Below are 26779 nucleotides of genomic sequence, written 5' to 3' on the forward strand. Positions count from 1 at the left end.
TTATAAATACCAATATTCCAATTTTTTGTTTATATATATATACATTTAAAATCTTTTTTCATTACATAGAGACTTTTATTACATACTTTGTCTTTTGTGTGTGATCTCTATCTTCAGACACTGCTATGAGCTGGAATGGGTAACGTTAGCATAAACATTCAACTTTTTTTAATTTTCAAAGCAAAGCTACGTCTGCTCCTTGAAAGAATTGGCTAGTTATTGCAATATGACTATCGTTGCACGCTATAGTCTCTGCGGTGACGTCATGTCATAACGTGTAGTGGATTACCTCATCAAACACAGCGACTCACAAATGGCGTCATAAACACCGGGTTCCTTCCCAGCTCTGCTCTGTTGGTCAATGACAGCTACTCGCGTGCATCCGTGGCGTGCGGCTTTGCGTTAGAACCGAGAGCAGCGGGCTTTGTTCAATGTCTATGTTGTTGTTTTGTATAAAGAATTCCTCGACATCATCTCACAGCGAGAACTCATGTTTCACAATTGAGAGGTAAGGCAGCTCGCGGGCACGAGAACGCAAATATGTATTATAACTTGAGCGAGCACATAGGCTATTCGCAGACATCAGTCATACTTTGAAAAGCGGATATGTGAAATGTTTTTACGTTTGCATTATATAAACGGTCCATCTGTGGTGGATTCCTCTGTCAAGGACAGTTAGAATACTTTAAATAATAAAAGGTCTATAAATCAGCGCGTGCTTCCATGCTGCGTCGTCCTGCTTGACCTCGTTGACCCTGTTGACCTAACCTTGTACATCACTTTGTCTGTATTCTTCTTAAGAAGTGGCTTATTTAACTTTGCATATTTTACCCATTGCATTATTGCATGGAGCTCAGATGTGAACACATTTACTGAAATAAGGCAAGAGAGCTTTGTGGTATGTGGAGGCTATCCTTCATTAATCTAAAGCTAAGCTCACCTGGTTTTAACCCATGACAAGAGAAGATCACATTGCCTTTACTGTGTTCTGTCCTGTGTTAAGCATTTGAACAGAACACTATCATCTTAGTTTCTAAGGATGTCTCCGACCTTAAGGTGACTCTTAAACTGATTTCAGACTAATGGGTTTGTAATTTAAGTAGCAGATGTATTAATAGACAAGATGAATTAGAGCTTCTGCCCAGTCACATTTTTTATTATCACTGTTAAATGTAATCTTCAGCAAATCTCAGATCTCACTTGTAGCATTTCAGACGTTTGATTTTAAGTTTTAGAGTTTTATAGGTGCATCCCAAATCACGTACTTCCGCACTATTCTATGACATTTTGTAGTATAAATAGTGAAAGTAAGTGCGTTTACACTGAAAATTCCAAAAAGGAAAACGTGCACTTTAGATGCCTGGATGATGCACTTAACTGAAAAAATGAAGTGTGGAATGTTGGACACTTCTTGCACTTAACTGTTGCAGCTTCATTTAGGTCACGAAGGGGGCCTAAATGAAATTGATTTTGAATGTCAATATTGTATTTATTTGCTAAATATTTCTCAGTTTTATTAATTAAAAGATTTCCTGATGCTTTTAATAATTTAACAGCATCACTGGATTTAATGTAACTTTTTTTCACAACAACAAGGCATCAAATTTCTGTTTTCAGAGCAAGTGACACCTCAGTATTTGACCTCTAAATGAAATGTAATATCCATTGTCAGAGGACAGTTGAAAACATAATGGCAGTCACTGCTGTTTTGGTTCAATGCTACTGACTTTGATAAAAGACACTGGTTCAAAACATGGTCCAGAGAACGAATCTGTCCATTCAGCAACTCAAGTTCAGTTTATTTATAAAGCACAAATAAAAACAGCCACAGGTCGACCAAAATGCTGTACAAGTTAGGAAAAATAAAAGATTAAGTTCTCTAAAGTCAGCAAGACAGTTTGAAACAGAACACTTATAAAGTACACAAATAGTAGCAAAACAATTTATGATAGAAACACTCTTATAAGCTAAAAGCAACAGAGAATAGATAAGTTGAGGCATGATTTGAACTCAGACAAAGTGGAGGCAGATCTAATATGGAGTGGGAGCTTGTTCCACAGTGTTGGGCCGGCCACTTCAAAGGCTCTGTTACCCCTCGATTTTAGCCAGGTTGTGGGAATCTGAAGGAGGAGCTTATCTTTGGATCTAAGGCCTCTAGTGGGAAGGTAGGGATCAGAATCCGAATCAGAATGAGCTTTATTGCCAGGTATGTTTACACATACGAGGAATTTGTTTTCGTGACAGAAGCTCCGCAGTACAACAGAAAGACAGCGACAGATCATAAAACACATAATAAAAGAGTAAAAAATACAAATAAGTAGATAAGGAATGACAATATACAAATTGACAATTGTAGGCAGGTATATTACAAATGCAGTTCTGTATGTACATGTTTATTATGTGCAAAATTTAAGTGTATACTAAGTATGTGTGTTAGATAAATAAGTGTATGTGTATATAAATATAAAGTGTAGTGTGTTCCACAGTTATTATCAGCTGTTCATAAGATGGATTGCCTGAGGGAAGAAACTGGTCCTGTGTCTGGGCGTTCTGGTGCTCAGTGCTCTGTAGCGTCGACCAGATGGCAACAGTTCAAAGAGGGAGTGTGCTGGATGTGAGGGGTCCAGAGTGATTTTGCCAGCCCTTTTGCTCACTCTGGATAAGTACAGTTCTTGAATAGACGGGAGGGTTGTACCGATGATTCGCTCAGCAGTCCGGACTAAAATGAAGTAGATCGGACAAATAAGAAGGTGCTAAATTATTTAATGATTTAAAAACCAGTAATACAATTTTGAAATCAATTCTAAAATTAATCGGAAGCCAGTGAAGGGATCTTAGGAGGGGGGTAGCATGATCAAATTTCCTCTTTCCCTTCAGAAATCTCGCCGCTGCGTTTTTTGCATGACATAAGTGGTGTGACATAAAAGACTTCAGCTGCTCCGAGCAAGTCTGTCACCACAATCTGCAAGACCCAAAGTGACAGAGAGGATGGAAATGTTCCTGTCTCTGTACTTCAAGGACAGGGCCTGTAGCGGACTTCAGCATCTATCACCTCTATTTCCAGTGATGCTCCTTGAGCTCTGGGTGCAAGTTTCAGTAAAGTGTTGAATGTTTAGTTGGATGGAACAAACCCTGTGATGCAGTGTCACTTTATACAGCCCAGACAGAAACCAGAGCTTATCTATAGAAAGTGTTCCTTCACCTTTGTATCCCTGGGAGCCAATTGATAGTTTAGCTTGGTGGAACCTGTAAGTTGATGAGGTATTTCACTGTTCCATATGAGTGCACTTACAGTCATTAAAAGTGTATGAAGTAGCATTTTGAGAGCATTTGGTTCGTTGTTTTGTCATTCAAAGCGATTCTACTTTTTATTCCATTCAATTTTTTGTTGTTGTTATTTTAGTTGTAAAGGCTCTGGAAGGTGCTTTTACTGTAGGTTCAAATCCAGCCAGGCCAGAATCCCATCACTATTAAAAATAAATATTTAGTGGAGAACTACTTTATAGAAAACAAAACTAAACAGATGGTTTAAGCTAAGTTTTAAAAAGAACAGCATTTTAAACAGTCATTTGAAAGAACAGTGTTAGAACATTTCCTTTTAGCTGTTATTTACTTGCCCTGTAAATTGATCACCATCCCAGACAGTGTATCCATAAAGCATGCTGGGAAGTAGACACGATGATTCAGCATGAATGGTTTGTGATAGTTTACAAAAAGACAATAGTCAGTTGAAGCATGAGGTTCTTTGGTGAAATGATTATATCAAGGTTGTTTTATGGGCATTTCTGGTTCCATTAAGAAACTTAAACATCCTTGGAAACTTTCCATTCCACAGAAGGATCTGTAGTGGAGCTAAAACACACACACAAAAAAACTGAAATGTTCTTTGGGGAACCCTTAATAGTTCCCCAAAAGGCATCACTGCAATAACGTCCTTTTGGAACCTTCATTTGTAAGAGTAAAGAATCAAAATAGTTCATCAGAATCAATAACGTTTTGAAGAGCTGTTTAAGTTTTGGATGGATCATCACAAATACTTGGCTTTATCCAGATCAGATATTTCAGATATTTGTATGACTGTTTGTGAAATCCAATAGAGGACATGTTGTCAAGCCAAAATGTGAAATTGTAGCAAGTTAGCGCTTATCAGTCAAGCACCACACTTTTAGAAAGAAAATCATTAGCAACAGGCTGTTATCTGTCACTAATCCTTGTCTAACTAGAGATACATTGGTCCTTTTCCTAACAGATTTATCTTTAAAGAGTGCATTACAAACCAATGGATCATCACAGAAAAGATCAACAGCAGTAAAAGCATTCAAGCAATATGAAACACCTGTATATTGGTTCATTTAAAGGGAAAGTTCACCCAAAAATGAAGATTCTGTCATTAATTACTCACCCTCATGTTGTTCCAAACCTGTAAGACCTTCATTCATATTCGGAATGCATTAAGATATTTCTGCTGAATTCCGAGAGCTGTCTGACCCTCTCATAGACAGCAATGCAATTAACACGATCAAGATACAGAAGTATAGCAAGGACATTGTTAAAATAATCCACAGGGGTTCAACTGTAATTTTACAAAGCTACGAGATTACTGTTTGTGTGCAAAGAAAGCTAAAAATTAAAATAATGACTTTATTCAACAATTCGTCTCCTCTGTGTCACCCTGGCACCATTTATGTAAACAACGTATGTATGCAGATTCAATTGTTTATGCTTTGATCTGAATGTAAACAATGTACCTGAGCACATAATTTGCATACATATGTGCTTTTGGGTGAACTATCCCTTAATTGAATTCAATTCATTGATTTATTTATTTTTTGCATTCCATATTTATGCATGTTTTGTTTGCCTGATGGTTGAATTAACATTGTCACAGGATCTCCAGTAAAATCCTACATCCCATGCTGAATGGCTTTTGTTTAGTTTACTCAGCACATAATATCAGCAATTATTATGCTTTTGTGTTTCAACCTCAAATACTTTTCCTCACATTCACACAGTCACACACACACACACACATTCAGAGTTGATGATCTGCATAGCCGGGAAGCAGATTCGCTGAGCTTGGAAAGGAATACATTACTGCAAGCCAAAGCACTGGCAACATCCTGAGCGCACTCCTCCCTTTCTCTCTCTTCCCTGTCTGTCTGTTCCTTTCTCTATCTTACACCTCTCAGACCGGATTCTGCTCAGCCCATCTGTGTTTCAACAGTGAAAGCCAAGCTGGAGTTATCAGGCAGAAACACAGCACAAGACACCGGTGAGTGTGCATCTGCAGTATGTCTTTTTATCCATACTAGAGGGGTATCTAGTCTTTTTTTTTTTACGTTTAATGCCAGAATCATTTGTGTTCTTTGATGCTCAGTGAGAGTTCTGTTCTGTGGGAAATAACCTTAACAAATGTTAGGTCTGATAATGTTAGAAGAGACGTTTTGCATCCTTATTTGTACGCTGATGCATCTCTTATGTGTATATTCATGCTTTAGCACTCTGTAGGTGATCACTGTCTACTTTCGCAGAGTTTTGGCTTCAGTTCAAACTCTGCTCTGTGATTGGCTCACTGCAGTCATAGGGTTGCCAGGTGCCTCATATATACAATTATACTGTATTTTCACTGTATAATTGTATGATTGATTTATTACAGATGATCTTTTCTTGAGTATATGAGAAGAAGGTGGATAGACTAGACTGGATTTTCAGCTCCGCTTTCTGCTGCTCTGTGTTGATGAGTTAAAGGAATAGTTCACCAAAAAAAAAAAAAAAAAATCATGTCATTACTCTCATGTCGTTCTAAACCTGACTATGACTTTGTGACATAGTGGAAGATAATAGCAGATATTTTGTAAAAGTAACCTAACAAGTGTTATAAAATAACATCTTTTGTGTTTTACAGAAGTGATAAAGATAGGATTGGCATTAGGGTGAACTGTCACTTTAAAAGTGTTATTTAATGTTACGGAGTTGAAATGCATCTAAATGGATTTACACAACTGTATACTTGGTTATGAATCATACCATACCAGTTTTGGATATTAATAAGATAAGATAATAATAATAATAATAAAATGTATATTTTTATTATGTTTGCCTGATGGTTGAATTGACATAGTCACAGCATCCCCAGTAAAGACTGGAGATATAAGAAAATAAAAAGTTAACAATAAAATGTAACCTTTTTTCTAAATTCCTTCCCATAATGGTGGAAACTCTACATTCCAAGTAATACCTTATTATATCAGTCTCTTAATTGCTGATACAGTCAGTGACTTAACACTTTTGAATGAATGAGCCTTCAGTCTTTCAAGGCAACATAATGTCATAAATTCAAGTGAGCTTTTAAGACCACCAAGGGAATTTATATTTTATATCCATACTTATTTCTCTGTATTGATCAGAAGTAAACAAAATTAACTGATGGAGAGAGGGAGGCAAAGAAAAAAAACCCCATCTTGGATGCATTCCTAATTAGGACTGGCACAAGGCCAGCAAGCACTTTCTGTGTTCTTCAGCTGCTCTTAAAAGCCCTCTGGGAAGCAGGATGTCCACAATAGACACTGACCACCACTCAGCTCATCTCTAACACACAGCAGAGTTAGGAGACACCCCACACAGCACTGTAGAGGAGTTGAAAGAGTGCTGAGAGAGCGAGAGCATGCTGACAATGCAGTACAGTGCCCAGAATCCTGATGAGGCAACAGTGAGGCTTCACTGCATTATGATCTCAAAGCCTGCCCCACCTCTCCCTCTCTAATCCTGACTCACTCCAGATGTCTGAAGGGTGGATCACTCTGTTTCCCTGACTACTTTGTTTCAGCTAGGATGTTATGTAACCTTATGCATGCTGTAAACACTGATGCATAAGATAAATGTAATAATGATCTTTTGCCACTGACCGATCTTAAAATATATCAGAGTCTTTGTTTTTGTCTCAAGACACACACCAGTAGTGTTATTTTCTAAAAGCACGTTTTTAAAAATTACTTAAATATCCCAATTGAACTATGGCCTAATCCTGGTCTAAGTCCTGTCTGTGAAACCAGGCCATAATGTTTTTATCAATTTGAATACATTTATCATCGATATAGACACTGCAACTTTTTCCACCCTTACCTTCCTATATTGGAAACTGTGGGCTTAAAGTTTCAAATTTCCCTCTCCTAATTTAGACTTTGTGTGCATTCAGCTTGTAGATACAATTTTTCTGACATGACTTATAATGACATAACTTATGAGTCCTGGCTAATTCTGGCACATTTACAGTCATGTTCATTCATGTGCATTGCCCATGTAAACAAATAAACTAAACTTCAATGCACTGTAAAAGCTGAAGTAAACTGAAATCTAGGAAACTAGTTCTTCATTTTGCGTTATAAAATGTATTTGTTCTTCATTAAATTATTACATTTAATATTTTCATAATATTAACTTATTTTAATGTTGCCTCAGATTTTTGGACCTCCTAGGATGTGGACATTCCTGAATCATGATCATATGTCACTATGGGTCAAGAAACATTGATATTCTGGTTTAGATTTTGAAATAAACTGCTGAGTCATGGAAATGACCTGCCACTCTGTTTGTGTGTGTGTGTGTGTTGCAGTGGTGCTCATGTTCTGTATGACTTTGTACTGCAGCCAATACTATTCCCTCCCCCCACACTTTGCCACTCGTAACAGCATGAGACAGCAGAAATGTGAACTTGATATTATAAATCTAACTTCCATTCCCTTGTTCTCTTAGTATCCATGGGCTAAATGTCTTCTAGCCGAGCTGTTATTGAGCAGTGCGTCATTCATTCACTGTAGGATGATGAACTGAAGAACATATTATTCAGGACAACACCGGTAGCAATTATGTCACATGAATGCTGCCTTATGTTTATAATCACCTACAGTACAGAGAGAAGTAATTTCCAAAAGTACAGTAAAAACAGTAATATTGTGATATACAGTATTATTGCTGATCTGGTGCTCCGGAAACAATACAAATTGTATATTATGAATGCTGTTAGAGTAACTAAATATTTTTTTTTATACATTTTGGTATGTCAAATTCCAACTAACCTTTGTAATGGAATGAACACTGACATTGCAGTTGGCCCTTTACTTAAATGTTGAACGTACAGTGTGTGATGCTTTTTGCCACATCTACTGTCGCTAAAGGCCAATCAATAATCCTAGCTATTAACATAAATGTGTAACATCTAGTCTGTCATGCATAAAGTCTCTCTCTCTCTCTTCATATTGCGCATGTCTTTAATGTGTGCAGTGTGTTCAGGTCATGCAGGGTGATTACTAGTTCATGCCACCTGGCCTCTCAGAGGACACCTTTAGCAAACCTATCGAGGGCCAGATTGTGGCTGTTGTCTCAGTCACATGGACATCCAAAACCAAAGCATTAGCCATCAGTCTAAAGGGTTGGGTATCCTGATATGAGACGTATTCCGACACAAGAGTCGCGGGACGTGATGCGATTTAAAGACTGATAAAACGTACCTAATTGTCGGTGTAGGTTTCAGGAGGTTGTTTTAGGTTCTTGAGGGTGTGATACTGGATTTAGTTGATTTCTGCTTAGTGTGGTTCAAATTTAGGATACAAAATCCTATTTAAACCTGAAAATAAGCGGACAGTTTTAGGATTATTAAACGTAGATCAATCAGAATAAAGTTGTCCAAAGAGTTATGTATAGAGTGCAACAGTCAAAATGAAAAACTCAATTTATTTTCTTCATACTGAAATTGTTTTTTAACAATAACTTCTAAACCACCTGGGACAGACCTACTGCGAGCTCCAAGGTTAATTGATGCGGTACATGGTTTTATTGAAACCAGCTATTTCCTTTTTTTTTTCTCCTTTTTTTTTTTCTTTTTTTTTTTTTTGACCGTTTAATGGTTTATGTTGACAAACTACATTGTCCAGGATTGTAGTTCTTTCTCTCATCAATGGAATAGATCACCCAAAAATGAACGTTTTGTCATTATTTACTCTTTAAATACTCCCTGTATGAGTTTTTTTACTTACAGTATGTTGAACATAAAATAAGATATTTTGAAGAATGCTGGTAATAGGGAAGGAAATACTATGAAGGTCCATGGGGACCATCAACTGTTTGGTTATTCAAAATTTGAAATATCTTATTTGTGTTCAACATATAAGAAAGAAACTTATACAGGTTTGGAGCGACATGAGGGTGAGTGAATGATGAAAAATGACTAATGCACTCTATTAAGTGTATGACCCAGCAATATTCCCCTCTTTTATGCTCTTTCTTTCGCTCTGCAGTAGCATCAGTTCTCCACATCCTAAACAGAGCTGTGTAAAGTGTCGACCCTACGCTTTCTCTTACTTCTCTTGACTGAATGTTTTAGGTCTGCAGTTTATAATGTACTGCTGGTAAACTTCAGCCAGGCTGGAGACGGGCCAGTTGGCCATGCAGTGAGAGGATACAGCAGGTGGAGTCATGCTTGTTCAGTAATATTCACAGAGTTCACTCATGCTGCAAACAACACACAAGGATTACAGCTTGACACCTCATGTAGTTATTTGGCATTGTTGTTTTAAGGTACATTGATCAAAAGTTTGGAATGCTGTGATATGCAATGATGATTCTTGTTTCCAATGCATGAACTAACAAACGGTGCACTTTTTTTTGATGTTATTAAAGCATGACAGGCTCATATCCAGCTCTGTTAACTTTTTTTTTTTTTTAATGCTTTTTGTGTTTATTTGGGGATATGTTTCATTTTTATTGATTTAAAAGGCAGGAGACAGAATATACACACGTGATTGGATTTCATATTGATTTTAATAATGTCCCTAATTGTAGTAGGTTGCAACGTTTCAAACTTCATGTGAACCTAAAACATATTAAAGTCTCTTTTTGTACCCTATTTGTGCCAGTGATCATATGTTTGTCATTGCGTTCACAATTGTGGATTTTATTTATTTATTATAAAATAATTTAGGACTGTTCTTTTTGAGAGTCTGCATATTTATGTCCTCTAACCTCTGAATTTGTGCACTAGTGAGATGTGATCAGTGACTCCTGGGGCTAAAATTCACAGCTGCACTGAAATCGAATTTGATTTTTAGGTTAAAGTTACCCCATAACGCATCACTTAATCATGTACTTGTGTTAAGCTCAGCTATTAATGGCACATCATTAATGCTGAAATATGCATTAGCATAGTAGCTAAATAATTCATCAGTGGGTCAACCATGGACCAAGATGTGCAGCAGTTAACAATTCATTAACCTATCCTGTCCTTTAATGTTTGTGTTTCAGGGAACACAAAAACTATAGTTAATATACAGTAAGTGGTGGTGCTAGAGAGTTTGAATTTGAGACCCCACATTTGCAGTGGTTATTGTTGAGACTGTCTTATCAGTGTGCCAAATCTCAACTTTCCCGCAAGCGATTCTTTGGGTTGCCTTAGACTCAAGAGCAGAAGAAGAAGAATTCTGATGAATACAGTAGGTACCGTCGCACATTCTGTGCTTGGCCCCTAATTAAGTCAACATCATGTTTAATTTAGCTCAGGAAGAGTTTGATTAAACTCATAAAAGAATTATACAGATCTATACGAACTGAAGATATTCAGGCTAACCAGCAATGAGATATGCAGTAAACTGATCTTTAGTATTTTGGTTTCCAGAGAGCTTATGTACTGCAAGTTCTCCATGAGTGGCACAAAATAAATAAGTTGCACTCCCTCCTGGCCTTGCACTGTTTTAGTTCTTTTAACAGACATATTTTCTCTGTGTTCTGAACAGAAGCTGAGAGTCTGAGTGACAGCTGTCAGCTGGTCTCACGGCTCCATGTACCCTGAACCCAACACGGATTCCCCTGCTCGTCTCTCCACGCGGCAGACTGGATCCCCCTACACGTGAGCAGAGCCTTCACTCACAGAAAAAACCCATATGACCAATACATAACCAATGTGCTGTATTTATATCATTCTTACCACCTTCACTAAATAAAGGTAAAAAGGACAAATGAAGTTGTATTAAGACTCCTTTTTTTCTGTTTTGCGGTTGCTGTAGAGCTCGTTATGGGAGTCCAAAGAGGCAGCTGCAGTTTTACAGGTACTGTGCATCTGCTCTTCATGTGTAAATATAGCCAGCCCTCCACGAGATTACGTAAAATGCTTTCCTCCATAGCACTATACAGTAGAGTAAAATAAAGAGAAGGTCCCCCTGGAGTATACTGGAGTTAAGTGCCTTGCTCAAGGACAATGGAGATGGAGCAGGATTGTAAAATCAGTATGCTTAACTCTCCACTTCCTAATATGTTCTGAGACTGAAACTTCTGTGTTAACAGCAAACATTTTTTAACCATTTGTACGGCTGGTGATATATTTTTTAATATATCTTAGGGGGTCATTTCCAACTGAAAACCGATAACTTTTTATGGGTTTTGGCCATTCATTTACATGACAACACAGTTTTGTGCGCTTGAAGGTACAAGTTTTTGAAAACTATACTCAAAAACACTGTTTTTGAAAACTGTGATGTCCCAATTATGTTTATTACATGTTTAGTCTAAAGGTATGTGTTCCGGTGTGTAGTGTTTCTTTGCCAACTAATGGCCTGGACTGCATAATCCAGTATTTGTGGCCGTTTTTATGGATCTGTGTGAACAGGGATTGTTTTGACAAATGTTGCTGTCTATAATTGAAACGTTTAAAAAATTCAGAGTTGCAAAGGAAAAACTTGTGTGCAAATGTATCTGTAGTATTTTGTATTTTTAATATATATATATATATATAGTTGCTATTCATTGTACTGTATATGTTGATATTTGCTCTAAAATTTTGCTTCAGTCAGAGGAGCCGTATTTTCAACCTAACAGACATTATTGCAATGTTAATGCAAGTATGGAGTTTATACTTGTATACAGTATGGTATAAGTAAGGATGTCAGTAAGGATGCATTAATTTGATCAAAGAAACCGTAAAGACATTTGTAATGCTACAAAAGATTTCTATTTCAAATAAATGTTGTTCTTTTTGAACTTCATAATTAAGAAAGCAGTTTTCAACTTTGATAATGTTAAACCAGAGTGAGCTGGTATTGATTTGTTGGTTCTGTGTTCTGGTTTTGGCTAATTCTGGCACATTGTCCCTGTCAAATAAACCAAAAAAAAAAAAGACAAAAGTTATTTTTAGCAACATCATTGGCCCCCTTTAAATGCATAAATGCATTTGTGAACGTGTGTGTCACTCTTTGTTGTTTTTAAGTGCAAATATATTCCACTTTAGATAATAATCAGAATGAACTCCGGACCTTAGGAACGCGAATGAGATGTGTGAGAGAGAAAGAGGTTACGTATTCAAGTAGTCAAACCCAGCAGACCATAAACTTGTTCATACAGTAGATGGTGAGTGCTGTTCTTAGCTCCCCATTACAACAAGAAACACATTAGCTTTGAATGTATAAACACAGTTGCTTATTTGCTCTTGTGTTAATTACAGTTCTTCATATTGAACAACAATGCTGCGACCTTTGCGGTTTCCTTCATTTCCCTGCGACTAAAGACTTCAGGCGTGCCTTAAAACAGTAGCATCTATTATTTAGCATACACCATTTTCCTGTGATGTCACATCCAGGCTAAATATATAACTAATTTCATAGGCCAGTTCAAGTCTGCGTTCCTCCGTCTCTCGTGTGGAACCAGATAGCCAGCAAGCGCAGGTTCAGTATTCTCTCAAATGACTCAGCAGTGCTCATTATGAAATAGTTACTACATCTTGGCTTTGTGTAAGTTAAACCGAGACAGGAAGAGCTACTGCATCACTCTGACAAGATAGAGAACATATCTATGTGCTGGTGATGAACACTCAGGGCTCTTTTACAATTTCTTAACCAAAGTATAAGTTTGGGGTCAATAAGAATTTTTTTTTTTTTTAATGTCTCTGTTTCCTATTTTACTATATTTCAAAATGTAATTTATTCCTATGATGGCAAAGCTAAATTTTCAGCATCATTACTCCAGTCTTCAGTGTCATATGATCTTTCAGAAATCATTCTAATATGCTGATTTGATGCTCAAGAAACATTTCTTAAGCAGTTTAAGGTTAAAAAAAACATTATATTCCACATACTGTACATTGTTTTTCCTCTATGCCCCGCCTTTCTGAAACGAGTCATTTTTTACGAAGCTCATCGTCTGAAAAGCGAGATGTGCTCTGATTGGCCAGCTATCCAGTGCGTTGTGATTGGATGAATGCCTCAAGCATGTGATGGAAATGTTATGTCCTTTAAAATACTATGATGACATGTGTCCCGACAAAAACAATAACACCCATTACAAACGAGGCATTTCTTGCATCCAGTGGGGACATAAATACTGATTATAATAACTTACTACACCTTGTGTTGTATATCCCGTTGTGTAAACATACTATGTTTGCATTTGTGAACAGAGAAACGACAAACAAGCTCTGCTCTACACTGCTCAAAACTCACGTTTGAATCATTAGTGGCAAATCCTTTACATATGTAAACTTACTTACATACTGTGAGTCAGAAGCACCAGACTGTCTTTGCAAATATGGAACTGCCCTACTTTATAGAAAAAGACACCTGTTTCACGAGTTCGCCTTGCAGATAATAAAACGATAAGAATATTATGTGTATTTGGCATGGTGCCCAGGTCATCCGCCCGAAAACTGAGCGCTCCCTCCAGAAAGGGTCAATGGTGAGGAGTTGGGGTGGAGGGATGCTGAAAGACTAGAGTGAATGAAGGTAAGACTGCTATGATTATTTAGTGGTTCTCTCTCGTGGTGTTAGGATAGATGATTTGATTACTGATGGTGAATTGGCCCCGTCGATTATCTGTGCGTGGTTCTCTCTTGAAGTGGTTGGATGGATGGTGCAGTTATTGATGGTGCGTGCTCCTCCTAAAATGTTTTAATAAAACATCACGTTGTAGGCTACTCTCACATGAAACAGTCCTTATCCTTGTAAAATGTGTTGCACACACATTTGGGTTGAACTGTTCCGGAACCGTGTTGAAATACAACTTAACCACAGATTTCTAGTTGTGATCTCTTTTGGAAGGCCAAACAAAGTAGTTTGTCTTTCACGACGAAACACACAGCGTCTCCACAACATGGCAGTGAGAATGACAGCGAGAATAAAAGTTACGCCTTCTTTCTTTGCATGAGCATATGGACGGTGTTATATATGCAGTGTATATAAAAAAAAAAAAAATATATATATATATATATATATATATATATATATATAATATATATATATATAATATATATATTTTAATCAAAACAAATAAAATATTTTTTATTAATTTAACATTTTAAATCATTTTTAATCTAGTTAAACTTTTATTTATTTATTTTTATTTTTTTAAGCAAGATTTCCTCACTATACCATGAAAAAAGTAATATGCAATGCTTTTTTGTTCTTTATTCTGCTTGGGATAACTTGCATTGTACTTTTGAATTCTGTACTCGTACGAAACAGAGAACAAGCAAAAATGGCTTTTAGTACACTTTCTTGTGGTACAACATCAAAGGCTTTTAGAGCAAGGGCTGTCTTGAATAATTCATGTTTGCAGAGCATTCTGGCACTGCCATAGGTTTGCAAAACATTCTCTCACTGTGACATTCGCTAGAGTGGGTGGAGTTTTTGAGGGGTGGAGCTTTTATTTAGCCTTTCACTAATTACTAAAGCTCATATTAGAAAGACTAGGTTTAAGGACAAAAACGGCAGTCTTCTTTAGTGTGCTGACCACCATTAAGTTGTCAGATGAGCAGTGTGGTGCAAAACCCGTACGTGACTCGACCTCCGAGGAACCGGGTAAGTACAAGGCTGGTACTTTAGCTGAACATGGGTCCCGCTTGAGGATGTTGCATGGTGATCCCGCTCACGCCCATAGTCCTCTCTCAGGTTAGAAGCGTTAGTGTGACGGGGGAACGGAGAGCAGGGCTTGCATCCACAGACTGTCTTGGTCTACTGTACGCTACTGCATCATGATGTTTTAGTTATGAGTGTAAAGAAGGTCGGTTTGCCTCATACTGAGTCACTTTATTCCCACTGTAGAGCTTTTGCGTGTAGAAAGAAAAACTAAGCTGTGAAGAATGAGCAGAGGCTGTAATGCTGCAGATATTGTTAGTTTTATCTCTGACTTGATGAGATGTAAAGGTTTCTACTTTTATGATGGTAGAAATGTCGTTTTGGACCAGGATTGTGTCTTCAGACTAGAGGCTCACATGGGATGTGGATTCAAATCATTAGATCTGAATAAGGCAAGGCAAGTTTATTTATATAGCACATTTCATACACAATGGTAATTCAAAGTGCTTTACATCAAAGAAAGTAAAATAATCATGAAAAATAAGAAAAATAAAATAAAACAAGCAATTTTAAAACTTTTAAAATGATTAAAACGTTTACTTAAAATCAATTTAAAAACAGTTAGAAAATGATTTTATATAAAATAAAACATTGAAAATATAGTGCAATCAATTCGGACATAGCACAGTGCTCATTCAATAAATGCACAACTAAACAGATGGGTTTTGAGTCTAGATTTAAAAGTGACTAGTGTTTTAGCACATCTGATCTCTTCTGGAAGCTGATTCCAGCCGCGGGCAGGATAGTAACTAAAAGAGGACTCCCCTTGTTTTGTGTGAACCTTTGGCATTTCTAACTGACTTGATCCTATCTGTTAGGTTTATATTCAGTGAGCATATCTGAAATATATTTCGGTCCTAATAAATAAGCATGATTGTATACAGTAAATGGCCTATACATGTTGTACTGACAACAGTGACACTGTTGACATTTTCTTACAGGCGTTCTAAAATAAAATGTGCTACACTGAATTCAACTGTCATTTATAATAATGTGACATGGATGTATGTTGAGTAAATTATTCAAATATGTTCTAGGCATACGGTTCTGTGCACGAGGGATTCTTGTTTGGTTTAAATGGATTTTTGTTGTCGTTTGTCAGCAGAACACCAGTCAGTTTGGCATTATTTGAACAGTGACTATTTTCAGCATTCCTCATGACAATCTTACAAAGATTTAGATCTGTGATTTCTTAGTTTATTTATCAATAAACTAATAATCACAGATACAAGTATGTGTTACATAATTTGACAATTGCATAGTTTTATGGTGGATTTTAATTATGTTTAAAATTGTGACTTTTTAGTCTATAAATAAAAAGTGTTAAAAAAAAGTGATGGAGGCATGTTCATTTTAGTGTTATCTTCATGTAACAAAGTAACTGAAAAAATAATCAATAAATCTGTGATAGTAGTTTTGATTAAAAAAAGAATGAATTGACCTAAATCAACCCAGAATTAGCCTGGTACATAAAAGTACCCAAAGTTGAAGAAACTTGAATATAGTCACATTTTCTATTTAGGCCTCTTATTATGTTGCTGTACAAAAGAAAACATGATGTTTACTTTCAGGATTCTGGCCTTTGTTGGGGTCAGTGCCAGTCTATTTTTTGACCATCATAGGTTAGGCTGATTTAATTGACTGGATCCTGGATCGTTTTGGTATTTGGGTTCTCCAGAACAACTGTGGCAGGCCGTACAGCATTCTTCACGCATGCATGAATGTCCACTCACCTCTGTTGCTTGATCACGCATGTATGTGGAAGAAAATTCCCACTTGACTTTATTCTATGAAGATCAACCCATTAAAGCTGGCCATTGTATTGGAGTCCTACAGGAGAAAGGGGCTGGGAGGTTGGTCTCTGAATGCGCCGCGGTGTTGATTGCTGGTCTCTGTCATGCCACTCACTTCACTCTTCTGTCTGTGTGTGAGACCGGGTCACCTGGTGTTAGGGGCATGTTTGCCACTCACAGAAGCAGTTTGACTGAGGTGTGGGTCGGGCACACCGGCCGCCGTCTCAGCCGCCAACACAGTGTTCCCATCCGAACCCCTGCAGATCCCCAAGAATGGGCCGCCGGGGAACAGCATACGGAGGAGCAGCAGCATTAGCAGCGGCAAGATGCTGTCCCTGTCCTTCAGCGAAAGCATGCGGAGCGACATCGACCGCTACCTGTCTGACCAGGGCCTGTACCCTTTGCGGCAGGGTGGGGGGGAACTGGGGGAGACTAGGAGTCTGCATGAGGTGCGGGCAGCCGCCCAGTTTAAAAACCTGGAGGACTTTCTGAGGACCAATGGAGTATCTCTACAGGAGTCCATCTCCTTCCAGACTGGGATGAGGTACAGGTAAGGGCAACAGAGAATGCAAGTCCTGCTTTTAAATCTGGAACTGAGTTTCACAAGTGATTAGCGATCGATGATGAGTTCTTATTTTTTAATTTTAATGTATGCAATTATCTTATGCTGTTCTCAGTTTATATATATATATATATATATATATGTATGTGTATATATGTATGTGTGTAGCTTTAATTTTATTTCAGATTAGTTTTAATAAGTTTAGTACTGAAGTCATACATTTTGAATTAGTTTTTATTTGAATATTTTTTTATTATAACTTATTTAAATTTATGTACTCTTCTTATGTGTTCACATTTTATACATATTTGACAAGTCAAGTGTTTTTATTTTTGTGAAATTGTTTTATGTTTTTAGAGATTTTAATTATACATTTCTTTTAGAAATATAATAAATAAAAATATTTAGATTTAATTATAATTTTTATTTCAACTTTTTCAATGACCAAAAATGAGGTTTGTTTCAACAATAACAGCACTCTACCTATCTTTTTGGGTGAATGTTTTCTAGCATGGTTATGCTGGTCTGTTCGGCAGGAAAGAAACCTTTTTAATAATCATTTCAACCCTAATTTTAGTGCACTTCATACATATTGCCTGTTGGTCTATTAGACTATTGGTTGTCACTTTGGAGGTGTAATGGAGTCTTGTTTTGGCCCGTAGTGTGTGTATCCAATCATTCGGAGAGAACAGCAAGTGTTAAGCAGAGACTGAAGAGGGTCTGGACCAGCTGTGTGATTTTGATTAAGTGCTTTGCTTTTATATGCCATTAGGACATTGGTCCCACCATGGCCTGCTAGTATAGTGTTTTCAGTTTTCACATGACTGTTCTGTCAGAAACAGATCAGGCATATCATGATTTTTAGAAATGGTAGGTTTTTTTTGTAAATTATGCATTGTTAGTCATTCTTGTTTCAATGCTACAATTGTAACATTTTTCATTATTATAAGGTCTCATTTATTAGCATTATAGTAGTTTCATAGTAGTATGAATATTATGAATCTGCTAACATGAATAAGAAAAAATGTGCACATATTTTACTTACCAATTTAATATTTTTCTAGTTGATTCCTTTCTTCATAATGAGTTTGCAGTGTGAAAAGGAAATGGTCAAAGACCAAATATTTCTCACATTGTGTGATCTAGCAGTCAGCATGGTTGTCAGGCAGAACTTCAAGCGATCAGATTGAACTGACAAAGAGTGAATAATTGAAATAAATTGTAATTTTGAGTTTTTAAAACATTCATTTGACAGATTTTAGTGGCACATAAAATTAATAAATAATTTAAACATACCTATTTGTATGATGATGTCAAAACATGGTATTTGAAGAAATGTTGACTCATGAGGACCTGATTGCTTTACAGCATTAGGGTTTACAGTGTAGTAAAATATTTAATTGTAAGTTTGTTAAATAAAGTTAACAAATTATATCTTATTACGTTGTTACTATTTTATAAATATACTGTACAAGTGTTTATTGATCAAGTTTATTCATAATACATATTTAATGGAATTAGTTCATTATGGCCAGATTTGATCAATGAAACGCTTTATTTGATAAATAAATGCTCTAAATGCATCCATTGTTAGCTCATAATATCCAATGTATTAATGTTAATGAACTGAACCTTGTTATAAAGTCTTAAAGTCTTAAATCATAAATAGCCTAGTTTACCTGTAATGGTGTATTGTGTTTTCCAGTGCTTCCTGTGGAGGCTTTTGGGATTTAGACAGAATGTCAGTTTGCACTGAAGATCAGGGACAGTTAGCGTTTTGTCAAAAGTGGTGTAGAATGAGTCTGTCTTCCAGTTTGGATCAAAGATTGCTCAGTGTGTGACACGTTCTTGCACAGATGATTAAATTACAGAAGATTAGTAACACAACTAATCACAATGGCTTTAAAAAAAGTAAATGGTGAAGCAAAGGTTTCACTCAACACAAACCGTTCGGATTTTAGTCACCTTCTAAATCTGTATCGATTAAACAAAGCGTCACAAGCAGGTGGTTTTCCAAATGAGAAATACAAATGTTCTTCCTGCTAAAATGTCAACGGTTTACAGTTTTCACACTTTACACAGGGTAATTTCATAACAGTGCTGATATTCACAGCCTGACATGTTGTTGCTGAATTGTTGTCTTTTTTTCTACCTGTCAAATGTTCTCATACATCTATATCAGTCTATTTAATCACTAAGTCCATTATCAGCTTCCTTAACCGTCCTTTTAGCGTGTGTGGATTTAAATAGTCTCTGTGTTGGTATGTCTTAATAGTCCCAAGCTTTTTATTAGCGACTATCATGACATGAAAGCAGCAGCCAAGTCCAAACAACTGCTATAATTAAATATTTAGCATTGTATATATTGCCTGCAGAATATATGGCTACTTTTAAATGGTTGTAAATGTAAAAAAAAAAAAGTGCATTGTTGGTCCAGATACTGTAGTTACAACAACTACCAACATGATCATGCTAACCGGTCAAATCCTGGCTCATTTGGTGGCAATAACCTAATGAACTGCTGTGCCAGGTTTGTCCACCAGATGGCACAAAGTGCACATCATCTTGGTATGATTAAGTCTGTTGATGTATTCGAAATGCCATACTATTACTATTTCTGCAGTATCCTGTATGTATGCTGTGCATAATGTGCAAATTTTCTGTATGCATCAAATACCCGGATGACCTACTATATTTACCAGAATCTGCTAAATATAACTTAAGTTCACTGAAATCAGAACAGAAGCTGTGTTCAGAGTGGCATACCATACAACTCCTGCTATATTGCAGTATGCTGCGTGTATAATATCAGTAGTAAGAGAATGTTCTGTATGCATGGAACGCCTGGATTATCTGCTACATTGGCTGAAATTTGATGTATGCATCTGAAGACACTGCATGATGGGATACTGTTTCCCAGAACACAACACGCTCCATGCAATGCTTTGTCTTCTGAGTGAACTGGAGGCAGTGAATGGTAATTATGAAACACTTTTATACATACACGTTACTGTAAACTACAAACTATCGTTTTGTATCTAAAAGCAATATTGTAAGTAGGACGTAAATTGTACTTTAATCTCTACAGCAAGTAAAAATAAAGGAAATATTTTAAAATTGGAAATAAAATGTGTCATTAATAATACAGTGTTATTAGGAGGTTAGCAGTGTAGGGAGGTTTTGTACTGAAATATAAATATCTAACTACTATTTACACAATTATTATTAGTTCTGCTCAGCATGTAAAGTCCATTATTTATTAAATGAGTTCAATTGGGCAATATAGCATTGTTAACTAGTATGAACCCTTTAACTAACAAGCCTTTGTAAAAAAATAATGGTTAATACATTTATTTGTGAGGTAACAACCTCAGCAGCTGTGCTGAATTAATGTTTTGTCATGTGACAACACTAGCACACCACTCTGAAACATTTGTTGCTTATTGTATACTGTTTCACACACTATTCTTTAAAAAAAAATAATAGGCAGTATACACTGTGTACTGGGCAGTGAGCAAGTGTGCCATTTCGAACACAGCCTGTGTCTGTAAAACCACACCTACCAGTCCATCTGTAGTTAGTGTCTTCATTTGTCAAGTTCAGTTCTCATAGAATTACATATTTATAATGCTTACATTTCGAGATATTCAGCTCTATGATTGATTGTTTGTCCCAGAATCCCACTGTAGTCTGGTGCAATCACAATGCAATTAGCTGTCGTCCCAAGATCGACTCCTGGACATGAATGTAATCAGTTAAGCGTACAAGAGTAATAATTAATAACTAATTAAATGCCGTGCAGGAGGGAGTTGGAGCCCGTGCCTCTGTGTCTGTTTCTCTTTCTTTCTGTCCTGCAGAACAAATGAGGCAGGCCTCTTTTCTGCTCTACTTCCTCTTCAGCTAAAGGCCGCCGCTCATTCTGTCTCTTTGTTTTTCCTTCTGTGTTTCCCCTTTATTTTTAAGCGATATTTTCCCTTAGGGAATGTACTCTGGAATAAACATGCATTTACATAATGCAGCCTGGATTATACATAAATGCATACTCTGGCAGCCAGACGTTTGGAATAATTACCGTTTGTTTAATGAAATCAGCGTATTATAAATGATTTCTGAAGGATCGTGTGACATGTGATCATGTGAAAATTCAGCTTTGCCAGCACAGGTTTAAATATCATATTAAAATATATTAAAATCGAAAGCAGTTATTTAAAATTGTAATAATATTTCACAGTAATACTACTACTTTTACGTAATTTATGTATCCAGTAAATGCAGCCTTGATGAGCCTAAGTGACTTCTTTTAAAATGCATATATATATATATAAAATAATGCATTTAACGACTTTGTATCTGTTATGTCCCACTTTAAAGCAGCAGCACTCACGCTGCATGAACTTCATGGTTTAAGAGTTGAAAGTCATCCATCTTGTGCTTCAATAGAAAAAAGGAAAAGGAGAGGAGAATAAAGGCGTTAATCTCGGTACATCAGACTAATTGGGAAAATGACATTCTGGAAAAAGAGCTTTCTTCAGGCTGATACCAAGCTAAAGACGTGTCCATAAGACATGCTTCACTGGGCCTGGATTAGACGATGCTGTAAAACTGCCTTGAATGGACTGGGTTCCATCACATCTTTGTCTTCCCTTTATATGAAAGTTAGCTTTTGTGTATGATTTATATCCCCTGTCCGCTGAAGGTCAGAAAGAAGCATGGGTTCTTAGTTTATTATTTCTTTGGTACTTTTGATGAGTGTAAGTCTTTTTGTAAGACTAATTGTAAAGTATTTTATTCTTTCTAAAGCTTTGTGAAAAGTGCCATACAAATACATTTCAATTTAATTGTTACTGCTATGGAAAGAATATTTAATTTGAGCTGTAGAAGTTATTCTTTCAAACAGAGTGCCAATGTAAATTTGAATATGCAGCAGGCATTCCTGCTTTCCATATAAACATTAAAAAACTACTATGATAAAATGTAATCTTTTTCAATTTTAGTATTTTTAATCTTTTGATAAAATGCAAGTTTTTATGATGTACTTAAATTTAAGAAAATATCTCCATGTGATTTCATCTATAATTACACTGTTGACCATTCCTATAAACTGTATCCTAAATTAATAGGAAGTACTGTATAAATCCAAAGTGTTTCTTTATTTTTTATTTTTTTACATAAGCAGTTAAAGACACTTATTATTAAGTGGGACCGAGTGTGCTTATAAAATGTCAAAGTCTAATATAAACCCATTGATCTATTCTGTTCTTTTCCACTATTGCGTAGTGCTGACGGACAGGCGGTCCCCTCCAGGTCTGCTCAGTAAAAGGCCAGGCTGTATGAATTCAATTTAAAGAAAGTGCAGTTAGATTTTTTTTTTTTAAGAGCATCTAGAATATTGAGCGATGTAAGAGAGAACCGCAGGCGCAGTAGCTGGGAATTAAGCTGCTCATGCAGCGTGAGCTTGAAATTTCATCCTTATAACTGCTGCCTTATAATAGATAGACTTCTGGGGAGTTGAACGTGTGCAGATTCTAGCAGTCTTTCCCTCAGTATCGGGAATTTGTCCTGTAGAAGTTTTCTAGTTTTTCTTGCCAATAAATGCATTGGTGTCCAACAGTCTGACATTACTAATGAAAACTGCATCTATTCTGCTTTTTTCTAATTAGGTTTAACAAAAAAAAAACATGCTAATAATTGTATTTATTTTATTAGCAATACAAATTGTTACAGAGACTGTAAAAAAAAAATATATATATATATATGTCTTTCTGCTTGAGTTTTCACATGCACACAAATATGTTCTTATGTACCTGAAAAAGCCTATTATCTTCTGCAAATGGTAACACCTTTTTGTTAATTTGAGTAATCTGAATAACATTTATTCATTTTACTGTACATCAGTGGTTCTTAAGGCAAATTTCCAGTGTGCACTAATAGGTCTTTAAACTATTTTGAGTTAAATTAGTTAATTAAAATGCACAAAAAAGTAAGTGTAAAACTTTTAAATGCATTTGAAAAGAATTTTAGTTTATTTGTATTACAACAGCTACGAGGGGGTCTTTATGTATTGTCTTGGCTTGTAGTGAAAAATATTGAGCACCTCTGTTTTATCACTACCTTCACATGTTTCTTCATGTACCATTTGAATATGTCCCCACGTGTAAAGACTACTGAACCAGGACAGATGTAAGTTTTACAATCTCTGCACCTTCTTATTCCTTTGGAGCTGTGATTGCGCTTTTGTGTGCATTATTAGCGGAAAGAAAGCTTATGGAATTGCAGTTTTCTGAAACGTGTTCATTTTAATTTGTTGATCATCACACTCTTCATTTTCCTTGCTTTGCGGACCAGCTCAGCGCAACTGAATTGCAGCAGCTGGTATATGTAGCTGTAATTGCTGTCAGTGCTTTAATGCAGTAATTGCTATGCTGTCCACCTGGTGTGTTATTGCCTGCTCAGGCTCTCACACATCAAATACTACTAAAAATCAAATGAGATTTAGGTATTTTTTTTATATTCTCTTCACTTGTCTGTCAACATTTCTCAAATAAATCTGTTTGTTTTGTTGGACATATAATCTCTGAACGAGAGCCTCTAACACATGTGACAGCTCTAGTATCTAACCACACAGCGTTTGACGTTGAGAGGCAAAGCAGCTGCTCTCTGCTACACCGAGTTCGATTTCGCATTAGAAGTCTACTCGCTTCATCATAGAGAGCGGCGGGGATGTTAAAGTCTAATGAGATGTAGCTTATGTGAAAAAGACCGCTTACATGAAATATATTTATTTATGGATTTCGCATGAGTTGTGCACTATATCGGCAGGCACATTTTCTGAGAAGCCTGTCTTGTGCGTTCATATATGTGTGTGTGTGTGGCCTTAAGTCTCTTTAATGTCATCAGGATTGCAGAGCTTTAGGATATGTTGAGTCTTTTACAGTAACCTTCAGGGCTCTGACAGAACAAAGTTATAAATATACATGAGGAGCAACTTTATGATTGTCTGCTTTGTGTTTTCCCTCATTTGGTTTGGTTGTTTTATTTTAGATAAAAGAGAGCAGTTGATGCATAATAAATACATTAACTTCTTTTTTATTAACTTTAAAGAAACAGTTCTTGAAAATTAGCTGACAATGCACTCACCCTCAGGTCATCCAAGATGTAGATGCATTCGTTTCCTCATTAAAACAGCTTTGGAGAAATGTAGCATTACATCACTTCGAATCCTCTGCAGTTGAATGGGTGCCGTCAGAATGAGAGTCTGAACAGTGGAGAAAACTTCACAATAATCCACGTGGCTCCACTCCATCAATTAAGTGAGAAACTGTGTTTGTAATAAACAAATTTATGAAGACGTTTTTAAGTTTGAACCGTTGACGAGTCCTCTGTCCATAATAGTTTCTCCAGCTGTCTCGTCTGAATCAGGAGAGAACAAGCCCATTTTGGATGACTTGAGGGTGAGTACATTTTCAGCTAAAATAGGCTGAAATTTAAAGGTTACAATTTAAAGGGAATATTTTTTTTTAAATGCCTTTATAAATTCATTAGTTCATTTTAAAAGTATAAATATTTCATTTGATGTCTAAGTTCATTTGAGCTCATAAAAACTGGAATCCACTGTAATTAATCTTCTGAGAAGATATGATTTTGTTTTTTTCTGTATGGTTGAGTCATCATCACTGATCTGATAAAGCTCTTGTTTGAGTCCTGCTGAGAAGCCTCAAGCAGAATGAGTTGGCGCGCTCTTTTGTTTTGTTCTGTTCTCCTGTACTTAGGGCTGAGCACTCTTGGCTCATGGGTAATTCAAAGTATTAACTGCCACATTTAATGTTCAGGCGCTCAAAAAGTCTGTCTTAAAATGAGCTGATAGAGGATTTGTGTACTGTATGAACCTCTTAACAGACTTGAATCTGCAGTTCACCCCAAAATTAAAATCTCCATTATTTACCTGTTAGTTCCAGTTTTTTCCTGTTGTTGCAGCTTTTGACATAAAAACCATCATAAAAGTAGTAGACCATATATAGACCTTTTTTCTTTTCTTTTTTTTTAGCATGGCAGCATATGTAGGCCCTATGAAATCCATTTGACTTTGTTTCCCCAAATTAGTTTTATTTTTCCCTTTTAAATTTTCTAGATTGTTTTTTTTTTCTGTTTAAAATTTTCTAGTTTTAATGGATAAATTAAAGTTTATCAATCAAGTCATTGCTAATTAATTGAAACTTAAACAATTTAACAGCAATTTATTAAAAGTTTAACAAAAGTTAAATTTGTAAGGCCCTGTGCATCTTTCTCAATTTTATTTAGATTTTTACCAGATGCTTTGTTTTCCATAACTTTTTTGGATTTCATTTTAATGGTTTCGTTAAATTTCAACTTAAAGCATCTCTAAATAATTAATATATACAGTATATATAATACATATACAACTTTTTTCCCCACAGAAATACTGTATTTTGTATTATTGAGATTTTTATTAACATATTTCTGTCACAGTAGATTCTGTTTGTAGTCTCTGTGATATAACAATATACATACTGTATATTGAGGTGACAGAGGCTGAAAATGAAACCACGTGTCTGTGCCATTCATTCACAAAGACATTCATGGTAAAATAGTATTTTGTGGCATAATATTCACATACACTACTTTCGTGTTTATTGTGTTTTGACATAAGTGTACTAACCTTCTTTTTATGTACCCATCCAAAATTTGGCAAATTCTGTGACATTATGCTTTATACAGTAAATTCCATTTGTATGACAGGATTCCATGTTTCTGTCTGCATTTTCTGCATTGCGGAAACCATAGAGCCGTACATAAGGATAATGATCTACCACAACTGAATAATTCTTCAAATATTTTCGGTTGGAACCACGTGAGTAAATACTGGAAGAAGTTTGAGTTTTGGATGAACTGCTGTTTTAATCCCTGAAGTTGTGAATATAATGAGGATGAGTGTGGTTTGTAGCTCTGAGAGGTAATTGTTAGGTGTTTGCGGGAGCTTATGATGAGAGCTGGAGCCCTGCGGTGAAGCTCACTGTGGAGAGACTGAGCTCTGCTGTGAGGTGCTAGATGATTGAACGGCTCTGGGGGATTTTCCACAGCTTATTTGACTGTGGACAAGTCTGGAGTTAGGCTTCTAATCAAAGGTGAATGGAGGGAGCGCTTGACAGTTTAAATGGAGTAGAGGTGTTTGGAGTCAAAAGTGCCAGGAGGTCAAAAGCAAGGAACAATGGGTGATTATTGCCTTTTGGAGACCTATGGCCCCAGCCCAACTCCCAAATGACAGGACACCTCCCTTTAAGAGAAGAATGGAGTTGCAATTTTGACAAGTTTCATGGTGAAGTCATGAAGTGTAGTGGTTTACTCCAAGTAAACCATTCAGTTGGTTTTTCATTTAATTCTTCTTCTTCTATAATTGTTAAACCTTGTTTATGGCCTCATAATAATTTATATAATTTACATTAATTACTTTATAAAACACTTTTAACCAAAGCAACCTACAATGCAGCCCACATGTTTTCTCTCTCTATCTGTAATAC

General features: G+C 36.2%; 1 protein-coding gene across 4 annotated transcripts in view; it reads left to right on the top strand.

Moving 5' to 3' along the window:
* Positions 1-265: 265 nt before the first annotated feature.
* The window catches only part of LOC113068851 (voltage-gated potassium channel subunit beta-2), a 58909-nt gene continuing 32395 nt past the window's right edge, over positions 266-26779 (top strand). Inside the window, exons 1-4 of one of the 4 annotated variants that reach the window (XM_026241715.1) lie at positions 267-508; positions 5190-5272; positions 10785-10897; positions 11055-11096. In XM_026241715.1, the coding sequence (XP_026097500.1) occupies positions 10830-10897; positions 11055-11096 (110 nt within the window). In that variant the 5' untranslated portion in view covers positions 267-508; positions 5190-5272; positions 10785-10829. Of the gene's footprint in view, positions 509-5189; positions 5273-10784; positions 10898-11054; positions 11097-26779 lie in introns of all 4 variants that reach the window. The other 3 variants (XM_026241716.1, XM_026241717.1, XM_026241718.1) reach the window with 3 other exon arrangements.

This window comes from Carassius auratus, unplaced genomic scaffold, assembly GCF_003368295.1.
Source record: "Carassius auratus strain Wakin unplaced genomic scaffold, ASM336829v1 scaf_tig00000254, whole genome shotgun sequence".
NCBI classification, from domain to species: Eukaryota; Metazoa; Chordata; class Actinopteri; order Cypriniformes; family Cyprinidae; genus Carassius; species Carassius auratus.